Source organism: Macrobrachium nipponense, chromosome 17, assembly GCF_015104395.2.
Source record: "Macrobrachium nipponense isolate FS-2020 chromosome 17, ASM1510439v2, whole genome shotgun sequence".
NCBI classification, from domain to species: domain Eukaryota; kingdom Metazoa; phylum Arthropoda; class Malacostraca; order Decapoda; family Palaemonidae; genus Macrobrachium; species Macrobrachium nipponense.
This window is the reverse complement of record NC_087210.1, coordinates 38944400-38966428: the sequence shown is the minus strand read 5'-3', so window position 1 is coordinate 38966428 and position 22029 is coordinate 38944400. Positions and strand designations below refer to the sequence as shown.

The 22029-nt window shown below is 44.0% G+C and overlaps 1 protein-coding gene across 7 annotated transcripts in view; it reads right to left on the bottom strand.

Moving 5' to 3' along the window:
• LOC135196184 (glutamyl-tRNA(Gln) amidotransferase subunit B, mitochondrial-like) overlaps positions 1-22029 on the bottom strand; it is a 579413-nt gene that overhangs the window by 310465 nt on the left and 246919 nt on the right. For 4 of the 7 annotated variants that reach the window (XM_064222773.1, XM_064222776.1, XM_064222769.1 and 1 more), the window contains one exon: positions 3068-3279. In XM_064222773.1, coding sequence (XP_064078843.1) covers positions 3068-3279 — 212 coding nt within the window. The remainder of the gene's footprint in view (positions 1-3067; positions 3280-22029) is intronic. The other 3 variants (XM_064222774.1, XM_064222777.1, XM_064222772.1) reach the window with 1 other exon arrangement.

Genomic DNA, 22029 nt, shown 5'->3' with positions numbered 1-22029 from the left:
CATTAATAATAAAATGGGTTTTTTTTAAACACACTTAATTTTTCATACAATTCTATAATAATAATTCCAGACTTAAAAGAATGACCAAAATAAAAAAGTTTGCAATGCAAAAACATTGCTCCGTAAACAAGAAACTGGTTGTTATTTCTCCCAAGAAAGAGAGAGAGAGAGAGAGAGAGAGAGAGAGAGAGAGAGAGAAGAGAGAGAGAGAGAGAGAGAGAATATCAGGCATGTTCACTTTTGCCCCCTTGGTCCTACTGGCCACTGCTTTGTAGTGTACAGTTCCTGCCATCATGTGCAAAACCAAACTGTGAGTGTATATAAGAAACATTATGTGCATTGAAGATTTCTCTTCCCTGAAACTCCATAGACAAGAATAGGTACTACAATGATAACCAGAGGTTCTGGTCAAAGTTTTTGTGGTCCTACAGTCTGTATTCTTCCTCAAAATGGCTTTGGTTGGGGGTGTGGCTGTTAAAGAGTCTTTGGTTTTGACCTTCAACATGGCTCCACCCTGGGAATTTGTTTCAATCCACTTGGAATTAGGTCATTTGGCAATGACAGACAACTTGCAAAGATAATATACCCCAGAATAAGCAGAAGAAAGCTAAAATTCTGCTGTCACTGCTGAGCTATTTAAGAGAAGCAAACAATACTGATTGAGGCTCCAGAAGAGGAGAAAACAATACTGATTGAAATGCTGAAGGAGGTCGACAGTGGATTGGCAATGGACTCAAGTCATCAAAGCTGTAGGCAAGATTCAGATGATGATTGATTGATTTATTGTGTATTATATCTGGCGTCACAACACCTGGGTAATTGATACCAAAATAAATTAAATAAAAAAAATTAAATTTTTGATAAATTTCATATAAAAATATCTATAAATATATTATATAAAATTTTTTTTCATATATATAAGTTCTTACATAAGACAATCTATGTATAATTTCAATTTTGTTGAGGAGGCCCGCCTCCCTCATATAGATATACAACTGCTCTATATTACAATCCTTTCCAAGAATTGTAGCTAGGATAAAATTACCTACTTTGTCACGACCCCAAGACAGGAACCTATGTCTCAAATTCCCGAATCTGGGACATTCAATCAGCAAATCTTTCAGTCAAGGGAAAGTACAGTTCTTGCAAACCGGAGGATTTTCACGAAACATCAAGAACCCATGTGTGAGTCTTGTATGTCCAATCCTCAATCTGGACAACATCGTTTCTTGTCTCCTTGGCATATTCAGATATGACCAAGGAGACACTGATGACGTGATACTACGCATTTTCTGATTAGTCAAAATATCCTCCCACTGGGACTGCCAACATTTTTTAACTCTCTGACCTACTAGAGGATACAAATCCCGATACGGTAGTAAGCATCTTGTGGGTTCTGGGGAGCTGACTGCAGAATTTGCAAGTTGGTCAGCTTTCTCATTCCCAGCCACCCCAACATGGGAAGGAACCCAACAGAACTTAATTTCTTTCCCTCTTCTTTTTAGTAAAAGCAGCCATTCCAATATATCTAAAATCAGAGGGTTTAAAGGGTTAAAAGATTCCAGCGACTGAAGAACACTTCTTGAGTCACAATATATAATAAAATTATTTTCATTCCGAATTAAAACTTCCTTTAAAGTCTTTAAAATTCCATATAATTCTGCTGTAAAAATCGATGCAACAGATGATAACCTGCCCCTTCTCTCTACATCAGGGAAGGCTACACCAAAGCCGACGCCAGCATCTGACTTTGAGCCATCCGTGAAAACTGCAGTGGAGTCATCATGTTGCAAAGAGTGTTCTAAAAATATTGACCGCATGGCCTCACTGGACAATTCTGTCTTGGTAAAATTAAAATATCTAAAAAATTTTATCTCTGGAAAGTTCCAGGGGGGACTAACTGAATATTTTGCTGGTAAAATCTCGATTCTTGGCATATTTAATTCACGGACAATAAAATTTACTCTAAAAGCAAATGGATGAGGTTGCTTGGGGTGACTTTCATAAAACTGCCAATGCCTTTCATTTCTCATACAAATGCTGGTTAAAGACTTAGGTAGCCTCTGGAATCTATACCAGCTCCGAACCAGCAGTCGCTTATAATGAAGATCCAGTGGCACCTCATCAGCATCTACAAGCATGCTCTCGGTGAGAGATGATTTAAATGCTCCAGTACACAATTGTATTTCTCCATGATGAATTGAGTTGAGCATTTTAAGGCTATCTTGTATGACTGAGGCCTCTGTTCTTCAAATAGCCTACTTCGTCTAACAGAGGAATATCAGGAAACTCACTCTATTATTAAGGGTTGCCACTCTGCCCTCTGTACAGTCTTCCTCCAATAAGGTTTAGACTTGGGAAACAATTATCACATTTCCAACCTGTTTCATCATTTTACCTGATCTATTCTACTTGCTTGCAGTTAAACATCTAGATTGATATGACTCTGGCACTGTGGAGCCCTTTATGATCCCTTGGATGCCTCCTTCCTATGTTTCTGATTACCGTCACCTCCTCTAAACACATCAGTGTGCTTATGCCCTATCAGGCAAAGTCTGTCATTCCAGGTCTTTCACTTGCCATGGACATTGCAACCCAGGTTCAGTCTTCAGACAGACCTTCAATTGCTGGAGAAACTAATGACCATGAGATAAGCAGCTAGAAGGCAGTAAATCTGTGAAGTAGCCATGACTTTCAAAAAATTGCTCGTGAACATCTTCCTTGCAACTGGCATATACCACTTCATTTAAATCAAATCATAATGAAATCTCCTAAGATTTTATGTTCAAGCTAAGTTTAAATGCTAATGATATTCTATGAGGTTTTGGCTGCCTAACCTCACAGTTTCACACAGCCAGTATTTCTTACTAAATGACACCTTATTTCTTGTTAAGGTAATTCAATGTATATTCCATTATTCCACACTAATCTCCTCTAGGTCTCTAAAGCATGCATGTTTTCCATTTATACTTATTGCACAATTAAGTTTCAAAAGTTCCAACATATAAGAAAATTAATTTCTTACACATATTAAGAAAATTTATATTAATTATAAATGCAACCTTACCTATTAGACTTGGCATCATGAATACTTTTCCCACTGTCTTCTTCAAGCTGAAGTTGAGTTAATCTTACAGCATGAGAGTAAAATTTCATGGAACATTCTTGGACAGGAACATTAAAGCTTATACAACCATCCTTTGCAACTGGACTGTCTTTCTGAGTAATCTGGTATCCAGCCTGAAATATATTACTCAGTATAATTCCAAGAGACGAATCCTGAAAAATTCTCAAATAGTTAAACAATACTGAAAATAATGCATTTCATACATGTTAACTGAAGTGGAATATTTTAGTTGATAAGAGATTCGTCAGCTCATGGGCTCGAACCACTGAACCATGAATTCACGATGCACAGTGACACTATTTACCCACAAGGCTATCATGAGAAGTATAAGTTAACGCCGCTCCTCACCTACAGATCCCTGTCGCACTCAGGTATTCATTGTTTAGTCAGCATCAACCCACCTTGACCTTGATAACTTTATAGTGTGTTTGTTGCATGTGGCGATATGAATTCTATCACATCACCGTAATTCATAAAAAATGTATTAAGCTACAAATGTCCTTTAATATCTAATTTGCTCTACCTCGGAATTAATAAATTTTCATAAATGTTAACCAAAGGGTAACTTGTTAGTTGATAAATCATTGGCACATGGGCTCAAACCGCTGAACCAAGAATTCAAGGCGTACAGTGATGCTCTTTCCCCACAAGGCTATCTCAAGAGGAATAAGTCAACGCTGCCTCTCACCAACAAATTCCTATCTTGCTCAGGTATTCATTTTTTACAGTCGGCATCAACCCACCTTGACCTTGATATCTTTGTAGTGTGTTTGTCGTACACAGTCATACATATTACGAATTTTATCACTTCACTGTGATTCATTTAAATGCTTTAAGCTACCAATGTCCCTCAATATCTAATTCACTCTACCTCAGAATAAAGGGATTTTGACGAAGGAAAAATCTATTTCTGGGGGAAGACCTGTGCCGCCCAGTCAAATGTCCCTATAGCACTCATTTCTAGGTATAAATAAATGCTAAATATACCAGAGAAAAAAGCCATATGGAATGCCAGAGTTACTAACTCCAGCTCGCTCACCCTCATAGGGTGTCGGTATAGGACAGGGGCGAGTGGAAACCACTATCACAGATGCTTTGCCAATTAGAAGTCTCTTCTCTCAAAATCCCCCTCTAGAGAGGTGCCGTTACAACGTCTACCTTCCGCTCGCTACTACTACCTCTGCCAGAAACCCTCATTCCTGAAATACGCACCCAACCTTGGGCCAGCTAAAGGGTGGGGAAAAGGAAAAAGAGAGGGATGGGTTCACTGGGCGACACAGGTCTTCCCCCAGAAATAGATTTTTCCTTTGTCAAAATCCCTTTTCTGGGCTCGACCTGTGTCGGCCAGTGAAATAGTAACAGAGAATTGGCCATACAAGCTTGGAAATAAAATGTAAATAAAAATTTATATGAAAGGAAAATAAAAATTTTCTTAAAATTATTGTTTTAATAACAAAGGTAAGGATAACAAATTACAAATGGTAAAAAGCACCTAATATGACCAAATCCATACTATCATGGGAAAATGCAACAGGTAATGAACATAAAAACAAATATATTAATGAACTATGTACATGTACAGGAGTGGGTTGATGAGCAATCCAGTCTGGAGCAAAAGGCAGAAAGGCAGGGATTACAAGCGAGGCAGGTGAGAGTGAGTACCAAAAGATAATTAATAGCAAAATAATAAAATACAGATTTAGAGTTACATAACTAGGCCGTATCAGGGGAGACAATGTTCCCTGCAGATCCTCAAAGTTCATATGATGAAAATAATTAACTGAGGTAGCCACTGCCCGGATATCATGGACATGAGGGACTGAATCCTGATTGGCTTGTTTAATAAAATAAAGAATTTGTTGTCTGATGGCCTACAAGGAATTGGTTCCACCATTCTCTCTAATAAAAAGAGGACCTGAAGACTTTTTAGAAGTTCTGCCCAGATAAGATTTTAATGTAATAATAGGACACAATGATGGGTCCTGTGGAAGAGGGACAATCTTCCATGGAGACCACCTGTTTTGTGGGTCTTCATTCTTTGCTAAGAATTTCCGATCTGGAGAGAGCAAAACTTCTCCTGATGGGAGGAAATCAATATGATTGGTTCTCTAGAGAGAGCCGACAGTTCAGATATTCTGGCGCCTGAGGCCAGACTCATTAAAAAAGGGATTTTGACAAAGGAAAAATCTATTTCTTGGGGAAGACCTGTGTCGCCCGGTGAAATGCTCCTGTAGTACGCATTTCTAGGTATAAATACATAGATGTTAAATATACCAGAGAAAAAAGCTAAATGGAATGCTGAAGTTACTACCATCAGCTCGATCACCCATAGGGCGTCGGTATAAGCAAAGGGGCGAGTGGAAGCCACTACCACAGGTTTTCTGCCAATTAGAAGATTCCCTTCAAAGCCCCTCTCTAGGCAGGTGCCGTTACAAGGACTACAACATCTGCCTTCCGCTCGCTACTACTACAACTCACGCCCGATGGCTTTATTCCTGGATTACGCACCCAAGCTTGGGCTAGCTATAGGGTGGGGACCAGGAAAAGAGAGGGATGGGTTCACCAGGCGACACAGGTCTTCCCCCAGAAATAGATTTTTCCTTTGTCAAAATCCCTTTTCTGGGCTTGACCTGTGTCGGCCGGTGAAATAGTATCAGAGAATGGCCATACAAGCTTGGAAGATACAAAATCAAAAGATACAAGGAAAAATAAAAATTAAATGTTCTCTTAAAATTAAGTTTTAATAACCAATGTAAAGTAACAAGATACAATGGTAAAAAAGGAGGAACAAATATGACCAGATTCATACTATCCTGGGAAAACAACAGGTAAGGAATACAAAAATGACAAATATAAACTATGTGCATGTCCGGCAATGGATTGATAAGCAAACAGGCCCAGAACCAGAGGGAGATGGGTAGGGATTACGAGTGAAGCAGGTAGGAAAGAGTTTGTATCAAGGGAAACATTTTTAGCAGAGTAAAGGAATAGGAAATAGAGTTCTAAGACTCGGCCATCTCAGGGGAGACGATGCTCCCTGCAGCCACTGCTGAAAATTTAAGGGCCTCTAAATTCTTGAGATAGTGGCGTCTAAATACTGCTGGAGATTTCCAACCCGTATATTTCTTAAGATCCTCGAAGTTCATATTGTGAAAATAGTTAATTGAGGTAGCCACTGCCCAGATATCATGGACGTGAGGAACTGAATCCGGATTGGCTTGTTTAATAAAATAAAGGATTTGTTGTCTAATTCCTTTTAAGGAAATGGTTCCGCCTTTCTCTGTAATAAAAAGAGGACCTGACAACTTTTCAGAAGTTCTGGCCAAATAAGATTTTAGTGTGACAATAGGACACAATGATGAGTCCTGTGTGAGAGGTATAATTTTCCATGGAGCCCACCTGTTTTGTGGGTCTTCATTCTTGGCCAAGAATTTCCGATCTGGGGATAGTAGAACTTCACCCGATGGGAGGAAATCAATGTGATTTGGGTCTCTAGAGAGAGCCGACAGTTCAGATATTCTGGCGCCTGAAGGCAGACTCATTAAGAATAATGTTTTCCTGAGAAGGGTTATATATGAGCATGAATCATTATCAGTGTCTGAAGCTAATTTGAGTACATCGTTTACAAACCAGGAGACCGTATGGGGGCGGTCCACTGGTCTCAGACGGGCACATGCTCGAGGGATAGAAGAGAAGTACGAATCTGTCAAATCAATATTAAAGCCAAGCTGAAAAATCTTCCTTTAGGCAGATTTGGTTGTAGTAATGGTACTAGCAGCCAGACCTTTTTCAAACAGGGTTCTAAAGAACGAAATTGCCAGATTCGTAGTAATCTTTTGGGCATCTGATTCTTTTAGAAAGATGGCCAATTTCTTTACTGCAGAATCATACTGTCTGAGTGTTGACTCTCTTTTATCTGATTCTATGAACAGGATGTTTATTGGATCGACAATAGGCATCCTTTTGAGCCGCAAACTTCATGAAGTCCATAAAGTTAGGGCATTTAGAATTCTTGAGGAAGCTGACACAGTCCGAGTTTGTACTACTTGAGTCAGTTCTGGACAGGGAATCCGTCTGGGATGGAGATTCAACTCTAGTAGAAGAGGAAACTAATTGCTCTTCGGCCAGTTGGGTGCAACCAATGCTACCTGTCCTGTGAAAGATCTGAGTTTGTGCAGGACTTTCATTAGGAGGTTTACTGGTGGAAATAGGTAAATTTTCTGCCAGTTGTTCCAGTCTATGGACATCGCACCTGTGGCGCGAGCTAGAGGGTCCAGGTTGGGAGCCACATAACACGGGAGTTTGTGATTGGACTCCGTGGCGAACAGGTCTACCAGAAGGCCCGGGATTTGTTGGCAAATCCAACGGAATGACTTCATGTCCAAGGACCACTCCGACTCCAGCGGAGTTGTTCTGGATAGTGAGTCTGCAATGACATTCCGTACTCCTGCCAGGTGAGTAGCTGACAGGTGCCAATGATTTTTCGTTGCTAACTAAAAAATTTCAATCATTACATGATTTACTTTGCTTGACTTGGAGCCTCCTCTGTTTATGCAATGAACTATCACTGCACTGTCCGAGACTAATCTTACATGACTGTTTTTGACTGGAGCTAGACATTTTAAGGTCAGAAAAATGGCCATTGCTTCTAGGACATTGATGTGGAACTGGCGGAATGTATTCGACCACGTTCCTTGAACCTTCTTGTACTGGGAGTAGCCCACCCAACTGCTCAGAGAGGCGTCCGTGTGGACTATCAGAGGCGGTTGGAGAAATTGCAGTGGCACTGACTTGGAGAGACTTCGGGGTTCGGTCCACAGACGGGGTCTTTTCTTCAATATCAGCGGAATCAGAGAGATCTTGTCTCTGAATTTGTTGTTGGCTCTCTTCCGCCAGACTCGATTGATATCCTTCAGCCTGGCTTTCAACAGGACGTCTGTTATTGAGGCAAACTGAAGAGAACCTAGAATTCTCTCTTGGGTACGACGAGAAGCCTTTTTGTTCTTGAGGAACTGTCTCGTAGCCTTCGCTATCTCTCTGCACTTCTTTGATGGGAAAGATAGCTTGTGTGAGGTTAGGTCCCATTGGATTCCCAACCATTGAAAGCGGGACGCCGGGATGAGACGAGACTTTTGCTTGTTTATCTGGAAACCCAGATACTATAGGAATTCTATTACTTTGGCTGTTGCTTTGCGACACTCCTCGTCGTTGGTTGCCCAAATGAGCCAGTCGTCTAGGTAAGCTACTAACATTACCCCCTGAGCTCTTAGTTCTTGGACTACTGTCTCTCCTAGTTTGGTGAATATTCTGGGCGCTATGTTGAGCCCGAATGGCATGACTCTGAATGAGTAAGCTTGTTTTCCTAGTTTGAAGCCTAGGTATGGAGAGAAGTTTCTTGCTATCGGGACATGATAGTAAGCGTCTGTAAGATCTAAAGAGGTGGTGACGACCCTACGGGGAAGTAAGGTCCGCACCTCCGAGACAGTCAGCATGCGGAACTTGTCGCATTGAATGTATGAGTTGAGACGGGACAGGTCCAGAATCACTCTTCGTTTGTCCGAGTCCTTCTTTGGTACACTGAACAGACGTCCTTGAAACTTCAGGCGATTGACTTTCTTTATTGCCTTCTTTTGAAGGAGATCTTTGGCATAGTCTAGTAGGTCTGTCGTTGGAGCCTGGTGAAAACTGACTGGTGGAGGAGGCCCTTTCTCCCATTTCCACCCCAGACCTTTTGATACAATGCTGTGGGCCCATGAACTGAAGGTCCAATGGTCCCAAAAGAGATACAGTCTCCCGCCTACCTGCGGGGTCTCACTGGTTGGTTGAGTTCTTACCTCCTCTGAAGCCTCTGCCTCTAGAGCCAGCTCTCTGCTGGAAGGCACCTCTGGCTCTGCTACTCCTTGCATGTTTGTTGTAGCCACGAAATGCTCCTCGTGACTCAAAGGAGGCGTTAAAGGCTGGGGAGGCTACTAAGGTGGTTGAAGTCGAAGGTTGCTGAGTCGGTGGACTCTGCACCAGGACAAACTGCTGCTGTGGCTGTGCCTTGGATGTCGAAGGCTTGCCGATCTGGGAGACAGGAACCGCTTGGACAACTGTCTGAGGATGAGAGGACTGGAAAGGCTGGTATTTCCTTGGCCTCTTCCTAGGTTTGGATTGTGGTCCAGGGGCCTCAAACTTCCTTTTGAAGGGAAGTCCCCAACGGACACGAAGGTTCTGGTTAGATCTAGCTGCCTCGCTGAGGACATTGTTAACCACGTCCTCTGGGAAGAGGGTGGCACCCCAGATCGAAGCTTTTATGAGCCTGTTTGGTTCGTGTCCTATGGAAGCATTCACGAAGACATGCTTCCTGCAGGCTCGCCTAGCCACTGTAAAGTCATACAGGTCTGATTGGAAGGCCTGTAATAGTGACTTTGTGAGGACCCGGAATAGAGGCTCATCTGCAAACGTCGTAGCAGTCAACTCCGCCGTGGTTACTGAGTTAATCGACCTACTCAGCCTGCATCTTGCCTCGAATTCCGCTTTGACCATGGGGTCCAGAATTCTAGGCAAACGTTCACTGAACTGGGTGGAGTCACACTCTGGGTCGAGTCTGCCCACCGTGAACGTTGCCGGAGCGTCAGCCCAAAACTCCATATCGCCGGGGAAGAGCAAGGAGGTAGCCTCCGTCTCTTTTAGCTGAGGTAAAGGTTTGTCCTCTGCCGCAGCTTGCAGAGTCAATTCCGCCACCTTCGACGTACAAGGAGTCGGAACTCCTTGTGGGGCCACAAACATCGTAAAGCATCCTTTATGGGGCGTCACCTTTTTTGTTGACGCACTCCCAATCTGTAAGGGTGCGGACCCATGCAGACTGGGCTTGGTCCCTAGGGTAGATCACTGTCTCTTTCGGGACTTTGTCTACCCTGACTAGTGCGTCTTCGGCTAGTCTAGCGTAGCCCGGAAAGGGAAATTGAAGGCCCGCCGAGAAGAACTCAAAGTCTTCTACCAGTCGGGTTCCGCAACCTTCGATCATCAGCTTTCCGTCTGAGAATGGGGCGTGCACAGCTAACCGCCATGGGTTGCTGTTCTTGAATGGCGGCAGCTTGGATGCGTCTGGTACCGTCATGGACTGTGGTGTGGTCCCGGACTGGAGGAATCCGGACACTAATTCCTCCTGGGCTTGGAGCCTCTGGGTCAGAGACAAGTTCGATTGACCCGAGGTCTCTAGGCCTGAGGCGAGTCGAGTGGACACCGACTCAAGTTTGGAGTCCACTACCTCGCTCATCTTCATTATGAGAAGATTTGCAAAGGCCTCCTGGTCGAAGCCGGACTCCGTCAGCCTGGCTTTGGAGGACTTGGTTCTCGACCCCTTGGGTGGGGGAGAAGCTTTGGAAGAGGAAGTTGACGGCTTGGGAGCCGAAGACAACCTGCAGAGCCTGCTGGAGAAGGCTTGGATACCTTTGGCAGGGATCTCGTCTTCCAAGCCTTGACCTTGGGGATGACCGAGGCCGATCTATCCCAAGTGGGGGCGGACTTTGTAGGAAAGCCCTGAAAAGAAGGGGGAGAAGGAGTGGGACTAAAAGGGAGACTACCTGCCACACTTACCTCCCTACCTACCTCCTGATCCTCTGTGGCCATCGGTTCGCGGTGAAGGCTGATGGCCGCAACTTCCTCTGTGACGATGTCACACAAGCCCTCTTGGTTCTCCGGGAGGGGTTGAGTCTCCTGACAGATGCCCTCAATAATGGGATCCGCCACAGATGCAGGTACCGCCACCGAGACCGGAGCGCCCGGGTATAGGAGGGAACACAGATCTTCGGACAGCTTGTAGGGCTGGCCGGCCTTGGCATTCCTGCCGAATCCTCCCACCCAGGACTTCAGGGACGCCATGGACGCAGTCTTGAGCGACAAACTAACCTATAAAAATAATCAAATTAGGATCCCCTGTGTCAAAGAAATTCCCCAAAGTCGACGTATAGCTGAAATTTCACGGAAACGACGAGGCGAGAATGTTACTTACCAACTCGTCTGAGACGATCCTGACCAGTTCGTAGCAAACTGTGCAGGCGTCCGGGTGCCAGACCATATAATCTTCTACGGGGATGGCGCAGTTGGCATGAGATCGGCAGACCTCACGCCCGTACGGCTTATACAGGGCAGCCGGACATCCCGACACCTGGCAACGGACCATCTGTAAGTTGAAAAGTCAAATGAGTATCATTAAGTAGAGGCGCCGGAGTTAATTCCAGCCAGATGGATGCACACTAACCAGATATTTAATCCGTTAAAGGCAATATCGGTTATCAATTTCAACTTACTGGATAATAGAAAAAGCTCTGGGTGTCTCCGCCTGCTCCGGAATCCGTCCTCAGGATCAGTAAAGCTATAACCAGCGGAGAGGGCCTGATACAAGCAGAACAGGGGAATAAGGTAAGACCTAAGCCTGAGTCTGATCGCATCGCAGCATATTAATGCAACGTAATCAAATGTAGGCGCATTATCTGTGCCCCATTCCGTCCCCACTGAAATGGGGAACAGCGATAGCAAAGAAGACGGAAAACTGAGCGACGGAAACAACAGTACAATAAACTCCAGTATATTTTTCCTTGGCGTGTGTGATGGAAGACCACACTACGTCGGAACCAATACGGATCAGGAAACATACCTACAGAGGCTAATAAAATATATAATCTAACGTAATCTCTTAAAGGTTTCACCTACTCCAGAGTCCAAAATCCCGTTATCATAATAGTAAATGCCTGTGGAGACGGGCTGATACGAGCAGAACAGGGGAAAAGGTAAAACCAAGGCCTGAATCTGATCGCACCGGGGAAGAGAAGCGATTCTAAGGTAACTAGAAACGCAGCTCTAAGCCCAATTCCACCCCCACATGAGTGGGGAGGCGGAGACAACAGGGAGAATAGACAACTGAGCGGCGGAGCAGTGGTACGTACAATCCGGTGTATAGCCTGCTGGCTGGTGTGACGGTAGACCCCACCTGACCAGAGGACGTATGGGCCCGGAGACATATTAAAGAGATTACACAAATTACTAACAACCAATCTCCTCCAACTAATCCCCCCTGGAAAAGATATATGCTCTAGCGGCCGTTCATCGGTAGGATTACTTGAACCGCGAGCTAGCTAGGCAGCGCCGGACAAGACCGGCGCGGGGGGGGGGGGGGGGGGGGGGGGGGTGTGTGTGTGTGTGTGTTGGACTGGAGGAGAGTGGACAAGTCGTGATCGCCTGGCCACAGCAACCGATCAGTGAGCCACCACCTATCGGAAGCTGTAACAAGCCTACCACTAAAGGGAGCAGAAGACAGTAGGCCAACTGACACCCTAAAGGGGGGCAAAGGCCCAGGCTACACACAACAAGACAAACATAAAATAAATGATGAGGAATTACTGGAAGAATTGCGAAAGAGGAACAACAAGGGGGAAGGAATACACCCAGCAAGGACCTAGCCTAACCCTCCGAGATCGGTACGGATCCGGTCTGGTAGGCTAGCCTGGCCACCAAAGGATGTCATGAAGTGGACGGATAGAACCTAATAAAACCCTCCAAAATTGAAAAATTCCGATCTGGTCAGGTACGATAGGTCTAGGCCCAACAAACATGACACAAGAGGGACTCTCTGTCCTGGATCGCTCTCCCAGCAAGCACAGTAGCCTAGGCAGGGGGCGGCAAGAGTGGGGCCGAAAGGGTGGAGGGTCCGGCCTACCTGACCTACCTTCCAAAACCTAGCCTAGGTCTGGTCGGGTAGGCCAGAAGGAAACGCAAGAACTTCCAACCTCACAAGGAATATGAATATTTATCATAAATGTGCATATAATCCGAATGCATTACTGGCTAACATCGAAAATACAATAAAAGAATGTATGCATAAAAATTGCGAGAGAGAGAGAGAGGAATCGCCCTCTCCACAAAACTGGTGTACTATAGGCTAGCTAGAAGCTAAAATACACTACTCGCGTAAAACCAGAAAATAATAAATAATACGTACGAAGGGGAACGAACACGCTCCTGAGGGACTGAGGACAAAAGCCAAAGGCTAGAATAACGAAAAATATACATATAACAAGAGACCTCAGAGTACGTCAGGAGCGAGTTAGGGCCTACGACGTAAGGATAAAATTGGTAAAACCAAAGCTCCAGAAACGATAGGAGCTAGAATAATGATGGGGTATACGAAAAAAGTGGTATAAACAGTTAAAAGCAAACAGTGAGGTAAATATTATCATAAACAAACAATGGGAAAGAACGCACGCGTCGAATGATGCACCCAAGTTGGCGGATGTAAAAGAGCGTCACCCCGGTTCGCGAGAACTAAGGGGCCAAATAAGGGTTAAAAGGGATGCATCGTACCCTCACGAGATACAAAAACGTAAAACGGAATACTCAACTTGGATGAAGAAGCTTGGGGCTCTGGAGCAGACATGGCTTCGTCAAAAAATACAGAAAGAGGGCAGCGAGAAAGACACGTGTGGTCACTGAAGTGTGCTAATACAGGAATAAAGCCATTGGGCGTGAGTTGTAGTAGTAGCGAGCGGAAGGTAGATGTTGTAGTCCTTGTAACGGCACCTGCCTAGAGAGGGGCTTTGAAGGGAATCTTCTAATTGGCAGAAAACCGTGGTAATGGCTTCCACTCGCCCCTGTGCTTACACCGACGCCCTATGGGTATTCGAGCTGAGGGTAGTAACTTCAGCATTCCATTTAGCTTTTTTTCTCTGGTATATTTAGCATCTATTTATACCTAGAAATGCGTGCTACAGGAGCATTTCACCGGCCGACACAGGTTGAGCCCAGAAATAATGTTTTCCTGAGAAGGGTTATATATGAGCATGATTTGTTATCAGTATCTGAAGCTAACCTGAGTACATCATTTAAAAACCAGGAGACCATGTGAAGGCGGTCTACCGGTCTCAGACGAGCACATGATCTAGGGATAGACGAGAAGTACGAATCTGTTAAATCAATATTAAAGCCAAACTGAAATATCTTCCTCAAGGCAGATTTAGTCGTAGTAATGGTACTAGCAGCTAGGCCTTTTTCGAACAGTTCTAAAAAATGAAATTGTCAGATTCATAGTCATCTTCTGGACTTCTGATTCTTTTAGAAAGATGGCTAGCTTCCTTACTGCCAAATCATACTGCCTGAGTGTTGATTCTCTTTTGTCTGACTCCGCGAACTGGGTGTTTAGTGGGTCAATACTAGCATCCTTCTGTGCCGCAAACTTCATGAAGTCCATAAAGTTTGGGCATTCAGAATTCTTGAGGAAGCTGACACAGTCCGAGTTTGTACTATTTGAGTCAGTTTTGGGTTGGGAATCCGTCTGAGACGGAGTTTCAACTCTAGTAGAAGAGGAAACCAATTGCTCTTCGGCCAGTTGGGTGCTACCAATGCTATCTGTCCTCTGAAAGATCTGAGTTTGCGTAGAACTTTCAGCAAGAGAAAGATCTGAGTTTGTGTAGAACTTTATTGGCGGAAATAGGTAAATTTTCTGCCATTGTTCCAGTCTATGGACATCGCATCTGTGGTGTGAGCCAGAGGATCCAGATTGGGAGCCACATAATACGGAAGTTTGTGATTGGACTCCGTGGCGAACAGGTCTACCTGAAGGCCCGGGATTTGTTGGCAAATCCAATGGAATGATTTTGTGTCCAAGGACCACTCCGACTCCAGCGGAGTTGTCCTGGACAGTGAGTCCACAATGACATTCCGCACTCCTGCCAGGTGAGTAGCTGACAGGTGCCAATGATGTTTCATTGCCAACGAAAAGATTGCATTCATCCCATGATTTATTTGGCTCGACTTGGAGCCTCCTCTGTTTATGCAATAAACTATCACTGCGCTGTGTGACCGACGAGGACATGATGGTGGGTTATTAAATAAGCAATCACTTCATAAATGAGTCACTTTAATGGAGAATGTGGGAGATACAGCAGTACAGAGTACCTTCGGCGATCAACTTGCCGGTTACACTACTTTCAAAAGCGGCGTCATGCCACGCACATCATAACGCAAGAATTATGGGTAAAACAAATGACTGCACCCAAGCGTATAATCAGCATTACCAATGCATCATAAATAAAAGTTTAATATTCTAACACCCCCTCATAAACTTTTATTCTCATCAATCTGCAAATTACTACACATCAAACAAATATATGTATCATGGTAATCAAAAACAAACTCAATACCCAAAAACCATGAAAGTTTTCCCAAATCTTTCATCTTAAATCTATGAAATAATACACGTTTTGTGTCAAACATAGCTTTCTCATTACTACTGGCAATGATCATATCATCAACCCAAACCAAAATAATTACATGTGAGTTATGTCTTTTATTGACATACACACAATGATCACTTAATGACTGCTCAAAATGATTTTGAATTAAGAAATCATGGAGCATATTATTCCAATTTCTGCCCGATTGCTTTAAACCATACAGAGATTTATTCAGTTTCCAAACCAATTGTTCATTATTACTACCAGTTTCATTGTAACCTTCAGGCTGTTGAACAAATATTTCACAATCAATATCAGAATTAAGATAGGCAGTTTTAAAATCCATACAATGCACAATTAAATCATGTTGTACTGCCAATTGCATAAGCATTCTAATTGAGGTCATACGCACAGTAGGAGAAAAAGTATCAGTATAAGCACCACCTTCAATTTGAGAATACCCTTTTGCAACATAGCGAGCTTTATATTGCTCTTCACCATTTAACCCTTCTTTAATGGCATATACCCATCGTCCACCTACAATACAACGGCTGGTTGGTAAACTACACAATTCATAAGTATTGTTATCTCTTAAAGATTGAATTTCATCATCCATTGCAGCTTTCCATTTGTGGGCCACATGTGAATTTAATGCCTCTCTATAGCTTTCAGGAATTTCAGTTACTTTACAACAATAATGAACAGAATAGCCCAGTAAATCAACATTGTCAGGATCAACATATTCTTCAAGATATTGGGGAGTAGTTCGCTCCCTACTTGGATAACGGTACTCACCTTCCCTTTCAGTTTCAGTCAAATCTGCATTAATTTCACTATGCTCATCTTCAACAAGGAGAGGTTTTGAAACAGGATCACTTTGATTCTCATTATCGGAATCCGATTCACTATCTTCTGATTCACCATCTTCCTTAAGACATTGGGATTTATCAAAATTGAATTTATCAGTAAAATGTACTAACGTAACCTTTCTCAAACTGTCAGTTCCTGGATAATATACAAGATAAGCAGGACTGCATGAATCATAGCCAACAAATATTCCCTTTTCACATCTTGGGTCAAGCTTAGCTTTCTTTTCTACATAAGCATAACACAGGGAACCAAAAATATGCATATTTTCAAGTTTAGGCTTCTTAGACATTAACACTTCATATGGGGTTTTATCTAGTCTAGAATTGTAGCATCTATTCCTTATATAAACAGCTGCCCTAACAGCATAATTCCACATGAATTTTGGTAGCTTTGCTTCAATTAAGATACATCTAGCCATTTCAAACAATGTACGCCACATCCTCTCAGCAGTACCATTTTGGTGTGGTGAATTTGGTGAAGAAAATTCTTGTTTAATCTTATTACTTACCAGTAATTCTTTAAATTCTGAAGAAGTAAATTCTCCTCCATTATCACACCTTAATCTTTTAACAACACCATAAGAACTAGTATCAGCAAGGAATTTCTTGATAGCATTAAGTGCATCACTTTTCTGTTTCAAGAAATAAACAAAAACAGACCCTGAATAATCATCCACAAAAACAATACAATATTTAGATTTTTCCCTTGATTCAATACTCATTGGTCCAGCAAGATCACAATGTACAAATTCCATTTACTCTTTGCTCTCTCATCTGGTAATCTGTTCCTAGATAAATGCATTTTACCCTCATGACAAGTTATGCAATCAAAATTACTTTTGTCACTAATTTTCATAACTTCAGCTTTATCTTCTAACTTCAAAATGTCTTTAACATTGCAGTGTCCCAAAACCTTATGCCACTCCTCTAGTGAACGAGATTTACATGAGCTTACATTATTTAGATAATACAGCTTACCTTTCTTATTTATTTCAAAAGACACACCATTTGAGCTTATCAACTCAGAATGATTAGGATTAAAGCTTACTGTAGCTCCTTTACTAACAGCTGATTGTACAGAAAATATATTCTGCTTAAAAGAAGGAATATACAAGACATTATCAAAAACAACATTCTGTTTTATACCATTTGTATCATGAAGTACAATTTTAGCTTTACCTTTACCTTTAACAATATTCTTGCATCTTGCACCATCTGCAAGTTCAACCATATGTTTTGATTCATCAAAGTCTTCATCAAAACACTTAAACTTGGATTTATCAGTAATGATGTGGGTAGTAGCACCACAATCAACAAGAACATTACATACATCTGCAGGTATGTTATCAACAGAGCAACTTATTTTGAAACAACATTCTTCATCACTATAATTATTAGTGGATCTAGTCTTACAAACATTCACAGTTGCACTAGAAAATCTAGCAGGCCTATTAGCCTTTCTACATTCATCAAAATTGTGTGTAATGGATTTGCATTCTTTGCACCACTTACCTCTGTCTTTCCTCAACCTACACTTGAAAGACTTATGTCCAGGCTTACCACATGAGTAACACCTTACTGATGAGCCACTGGCAGACCCACCACACTGAAAATCAGGATTTTTATAATTCACCTTAAGGACGTTCTCACTCATTACATTAGGCCTATGTGCCTCTCGACTCCTCAGGCTTTCTTCATAACTCCGTAGCAAAGACTTGAATTCCAGAAACGTAGGCTCACTATCCTTCTGCATAACAACAGTATTGAATGGAGTAAATTCCTCTGGAAGACCCTTCAATACCATAGCAATAAGAAGGCTGTCGCTGATCGTCTCACCAGCTGACTTTAACGAAGTAGAAGTTGTCTCAGCTCGAAGAAAATAATCCGTCACACATTCTTTCCCTCTCATTTTCAGTGACGTCAGCTCCGTGTAGAGGGAGATGATTCTTGGTTTGCCTGTACCTTGGTAATGCTCCCGTAGAATCGCTAATGCCTTTCTTCCATCGTTGACTGCATCTCTCATTATTAATTGGAGGCTCTTGTCATCTAGAACTTGAACGATCTCGGCGAAAATGTCAGCATTTTTGTCGATGAATTCTGCTGAAGTTCGATCTTCACTTTCATCTAGGATAAGCTTTCGAAGTCTCAGATGGGCTAGAAATTTTATCTCCCACATCTCATATTTCTCCTCATCACCATCAAAATACAAGTTCCTCTTGCTTGAGCTGGGCCCATAACCTGTGACCGACGAGGACATGATGGTGGGTTATTAAATAAGCAATCACTTCATAAATGAGTCACTTTAATGGAGAATGTTGGAGATACAGCAGTACAGAGTACCTTCGGCGATCAACTTGCCGGTTACACTACTTTCAAAAGCAGCGTCATGCCACGCACATCATAATGCAAGAATTATGGGTAAAACAAATGACTGCACCCAGGCGTATAATCAGCATTACCAATGCATCATAAATAAAAGTTTAATATTCTAACACGCTGTCCGAGACTAGTCTGATATGAATGTTCCTGGCTGGAGCTAGTCGTTTCAGGCCATTCCCTCTATATCCGCTCAGAGGCATCCATGTGGACTATCAGAGACGGCGGGGGGAAATTGAAGAGGCACTGATTTGGAAAGACTCCGGACTTCCGTCCATGGGCGGAGTCTTTTCCTTAGTATTGACGGAATCAAGGAGATTTTGTCTCTGAACTTCTTGTTAGCTCTTTTCTGCCATAACCGATTGATATCCTTTAGTCTGGCTTTCAACAGAACGTCTGTTATTGAAGCAAACTGAAGTGAACCTAAGATTCTCTCTTGGGTACGACGAGAAGCCCGTTTGTTCTTGAGGAATTGTCTCGTAGCTTTCGCTATCTCTCTGCACTTCTTTGGCTGAAGAGATAGTTTGTGTGTGGTTAGGTCCCATTGAATTCCCTACCATTGAAAGCGAGATGCCAGAATGAGACGGGACTTTTCCTTATTTATCTTGAAACCCAGATACTATAGGAATTCTATTACTTTGGCTGTTGCCTTGCGACATTCCTCGTCGTTGGTTGCCCAAATGAGCCAGTCGTCTAGGTAGGCTACTAACATTACCCCCTGAGCTCTTAGTTCCTGCACTACTGTCTCTCCTAGTTTGGTGAATATTCTGGGTGCTATGTTGAGCCCGAATGGCATGACTCTGAATGAGTAAGCTTGTTTTCCTAGTTTGAAGCCTAGGTATGGAGAGAAGTTTCTTGCTATCGGCACATGATAGCAAGCGTCTGTAAGATCTATAGAGGTGGTGACGACCCTACGGGGAAGTAGGGTCCGCACCTGTGAGACAGTCAGCATGCGGAACTTGTCGCATTGAATGCATGAGTTGAGACGGGACAGGTCCAGAATCACTCTTCGTTTGTCCGAGTCCTTCTTTGGTACACTGAACAGACGTCCTTGAAACTTCAGGCGATTGACTTTCTTTATTGCCTTCTTTTGAAGAAGGTCTTTGGCATGGTCTAGAAGGTTTGTCGTTGGAATCTAATGGAAACTGACTGGTGGAGGAGGCCCTTTTTTTCCATCTCCACCCCAGACCTTTTGATACAATACTGTGGGCCCACGAACTGAAGGTCCAATGGTCCCGGGAGAGGTACAGTCTCCCGCCTACCTGCAGAGACTCATTGACTGGTTGAGGTCTTACTTCCTCTGCCTCCTCTGAAGCCTCTGCCTCTTGAGAGAACTCTAGAGCCAGCTTTCTGCCGGTAAGCACCTCTTGCTCTGCTACCCCTTGCGTGCCTATTATAGCCTCGAAATGCCCCCTGTGTTTCAAAGGCGGTGTTGAAGGCTGGGGAAGTCACAAAGGCAGCCGAACTCGAGGGCTGAGTCAGTTGACTCTGCAGCAAAACAAACTGCTGTTGTGGTTGTGCCTTAGATGTTGAAGGCTTGCTCAATTGGGAGACAGGAACTGCCTGTACCACTGCTTGAGGCTGAGAGGTCTGGAAAGGCTGATACTTCCTAGGCTTCTTCCTACTTTTGGTTTGTGGTCCGGGGGTCTCAAACTTCCTTTTGAAGAGAAGTCCCCAGCGGACACGAAGGTTCTGGTTAGCCCTAGCTGCCTCGCTGAGGACGCTGTTAACCACGTCCTCAGGAAAGAGGTTGGGCTCCCAGATCGATGCCTTTATGAGCTTGTTAGGCTCATGCCTGATGGAGGCATTAGCAAAGACATGCTTCCTGCAGGCTCGTCTGGCCACTATGAAATCATACAGGTCCGATTGATAAGTCTGCAGCAGCGACTTCGTCAGGACCTGGAATAGAGGCTCCTCTGCAAAGACAGAAGTTGTCAACTCTGCAGTGGTGACTGAGTTAATTGACCAGCTCAGCCTACAGCTTGCTTCGAATTCCGCCTTTATCATGGTATCCGGAATTCTAGGCAAACGTTCACTGAATTGTGTGGAGGCACACTCCGGGTTGAGTTTGCCCACTGTGAACGTTGCCAGAGCACCAACCCAATACTCCAGATCTCCGGGAAAGAGCAAAGAGGTACCCTCCGTTCTCTTTTAGCTGAGGCATGGGTTTATCCTCCATTCCGGCTTGCAGTGCCAATTCTGCAATCTTTGATGTGCAAGGTGTCAGGACGTTATCCGGCGCTACTAACATGGTATAGCAACCTTTGTGAGGCGTCAACTTGGTGTTGACGCACTCCCATTTCGTAAGGGTGCGGACCCATGCCGACTGAGCCTAATCTCTAGGGTAGATCACTGTCTCTTTCGGGACCTTGTCTACCCTGACCAACGCTTCCTCGGCTAGCCTAGCGTAGCCCGGGAAGGGGAATTGAAGGCCTGGCGGGAAGAACTCATAGTCTTCCACGGGTCGGGTTCCGCAACCCTCAATTGTAAGCCTGCCCTCTGAAAATGGAGCATGTAGAGCCAACCATGGCAGTTGGCTCTACATGCTATATTCTCAAATGGTGGGAGCTTGGATGCGTCCGGCACTGCAAAGGACTGCGGTGTGCTTCCGGACAGGAGAAATCCGGCCACCAATTCCTCCTGGGTTTGTAATCTTTGGGCCAGAGACAGGATGGACTGTTCGGATGTCTCTAGACACGAGGCAAGTTAAGTGGACATCAATTGAAGTCTTGAGTCCACTACTTCGCTCATCTTCTGCATTAGAAGAGTGGCGAAAGCCTCATGGTCGAAGCCGGACTCAGTCGGTCTGGCTTTAGAAGTCTTAGCTCTCGACCCCTTGGGTGGGTGAGTAGCTTTAGCTGAGGAAGTCGAAGGCTTGGGGGCCAATGACGACCTGGCGGAGCCTGCCAAAGAAGGCTTGGCTGGTCTAACTGCCTTCGGCAGAGACTTCGTCTTCAAGGTTTTCACCTTGGGGATTACTGAGCCCGACCTATTCCCAAAGGTCGTGGACTTCCCAGGGAAGCCCTGAAAGGATGAAGAAGAAGGAGTTGGGCTGAAGGAGAGAATGTTAGCCCCACGATTACCTGCCTCACTTACCTCCCTACCTTCCTCCTGGTCCTCGATGGCCATGGGCTCTCGATGCAGGCTGATGGCCACCACCTCCTCCGTCATATCATCGCACAAGCCCTCTTGGTCCTCCGGAGGGGCTTGGGTCTCTTGGAGGATCCGCTCTATGATGTGAGCTGCTACCTCCGCCGCTACTGCTGCCGAAACCTTAGCGTTCGGGTAGGGGAGGGAACACATCTCCTCCAACAGCACGTAGGGTTGGCCAGATCCGACATTCCTCCCAAACCCCCCTACCCAGGCCTTAAAGGTCGACATCGAGGAGGCCTTGAGCGTCAGATCAACCTGTAAGAGATAATCAAATCAGGTTTCCCAGTGTCAG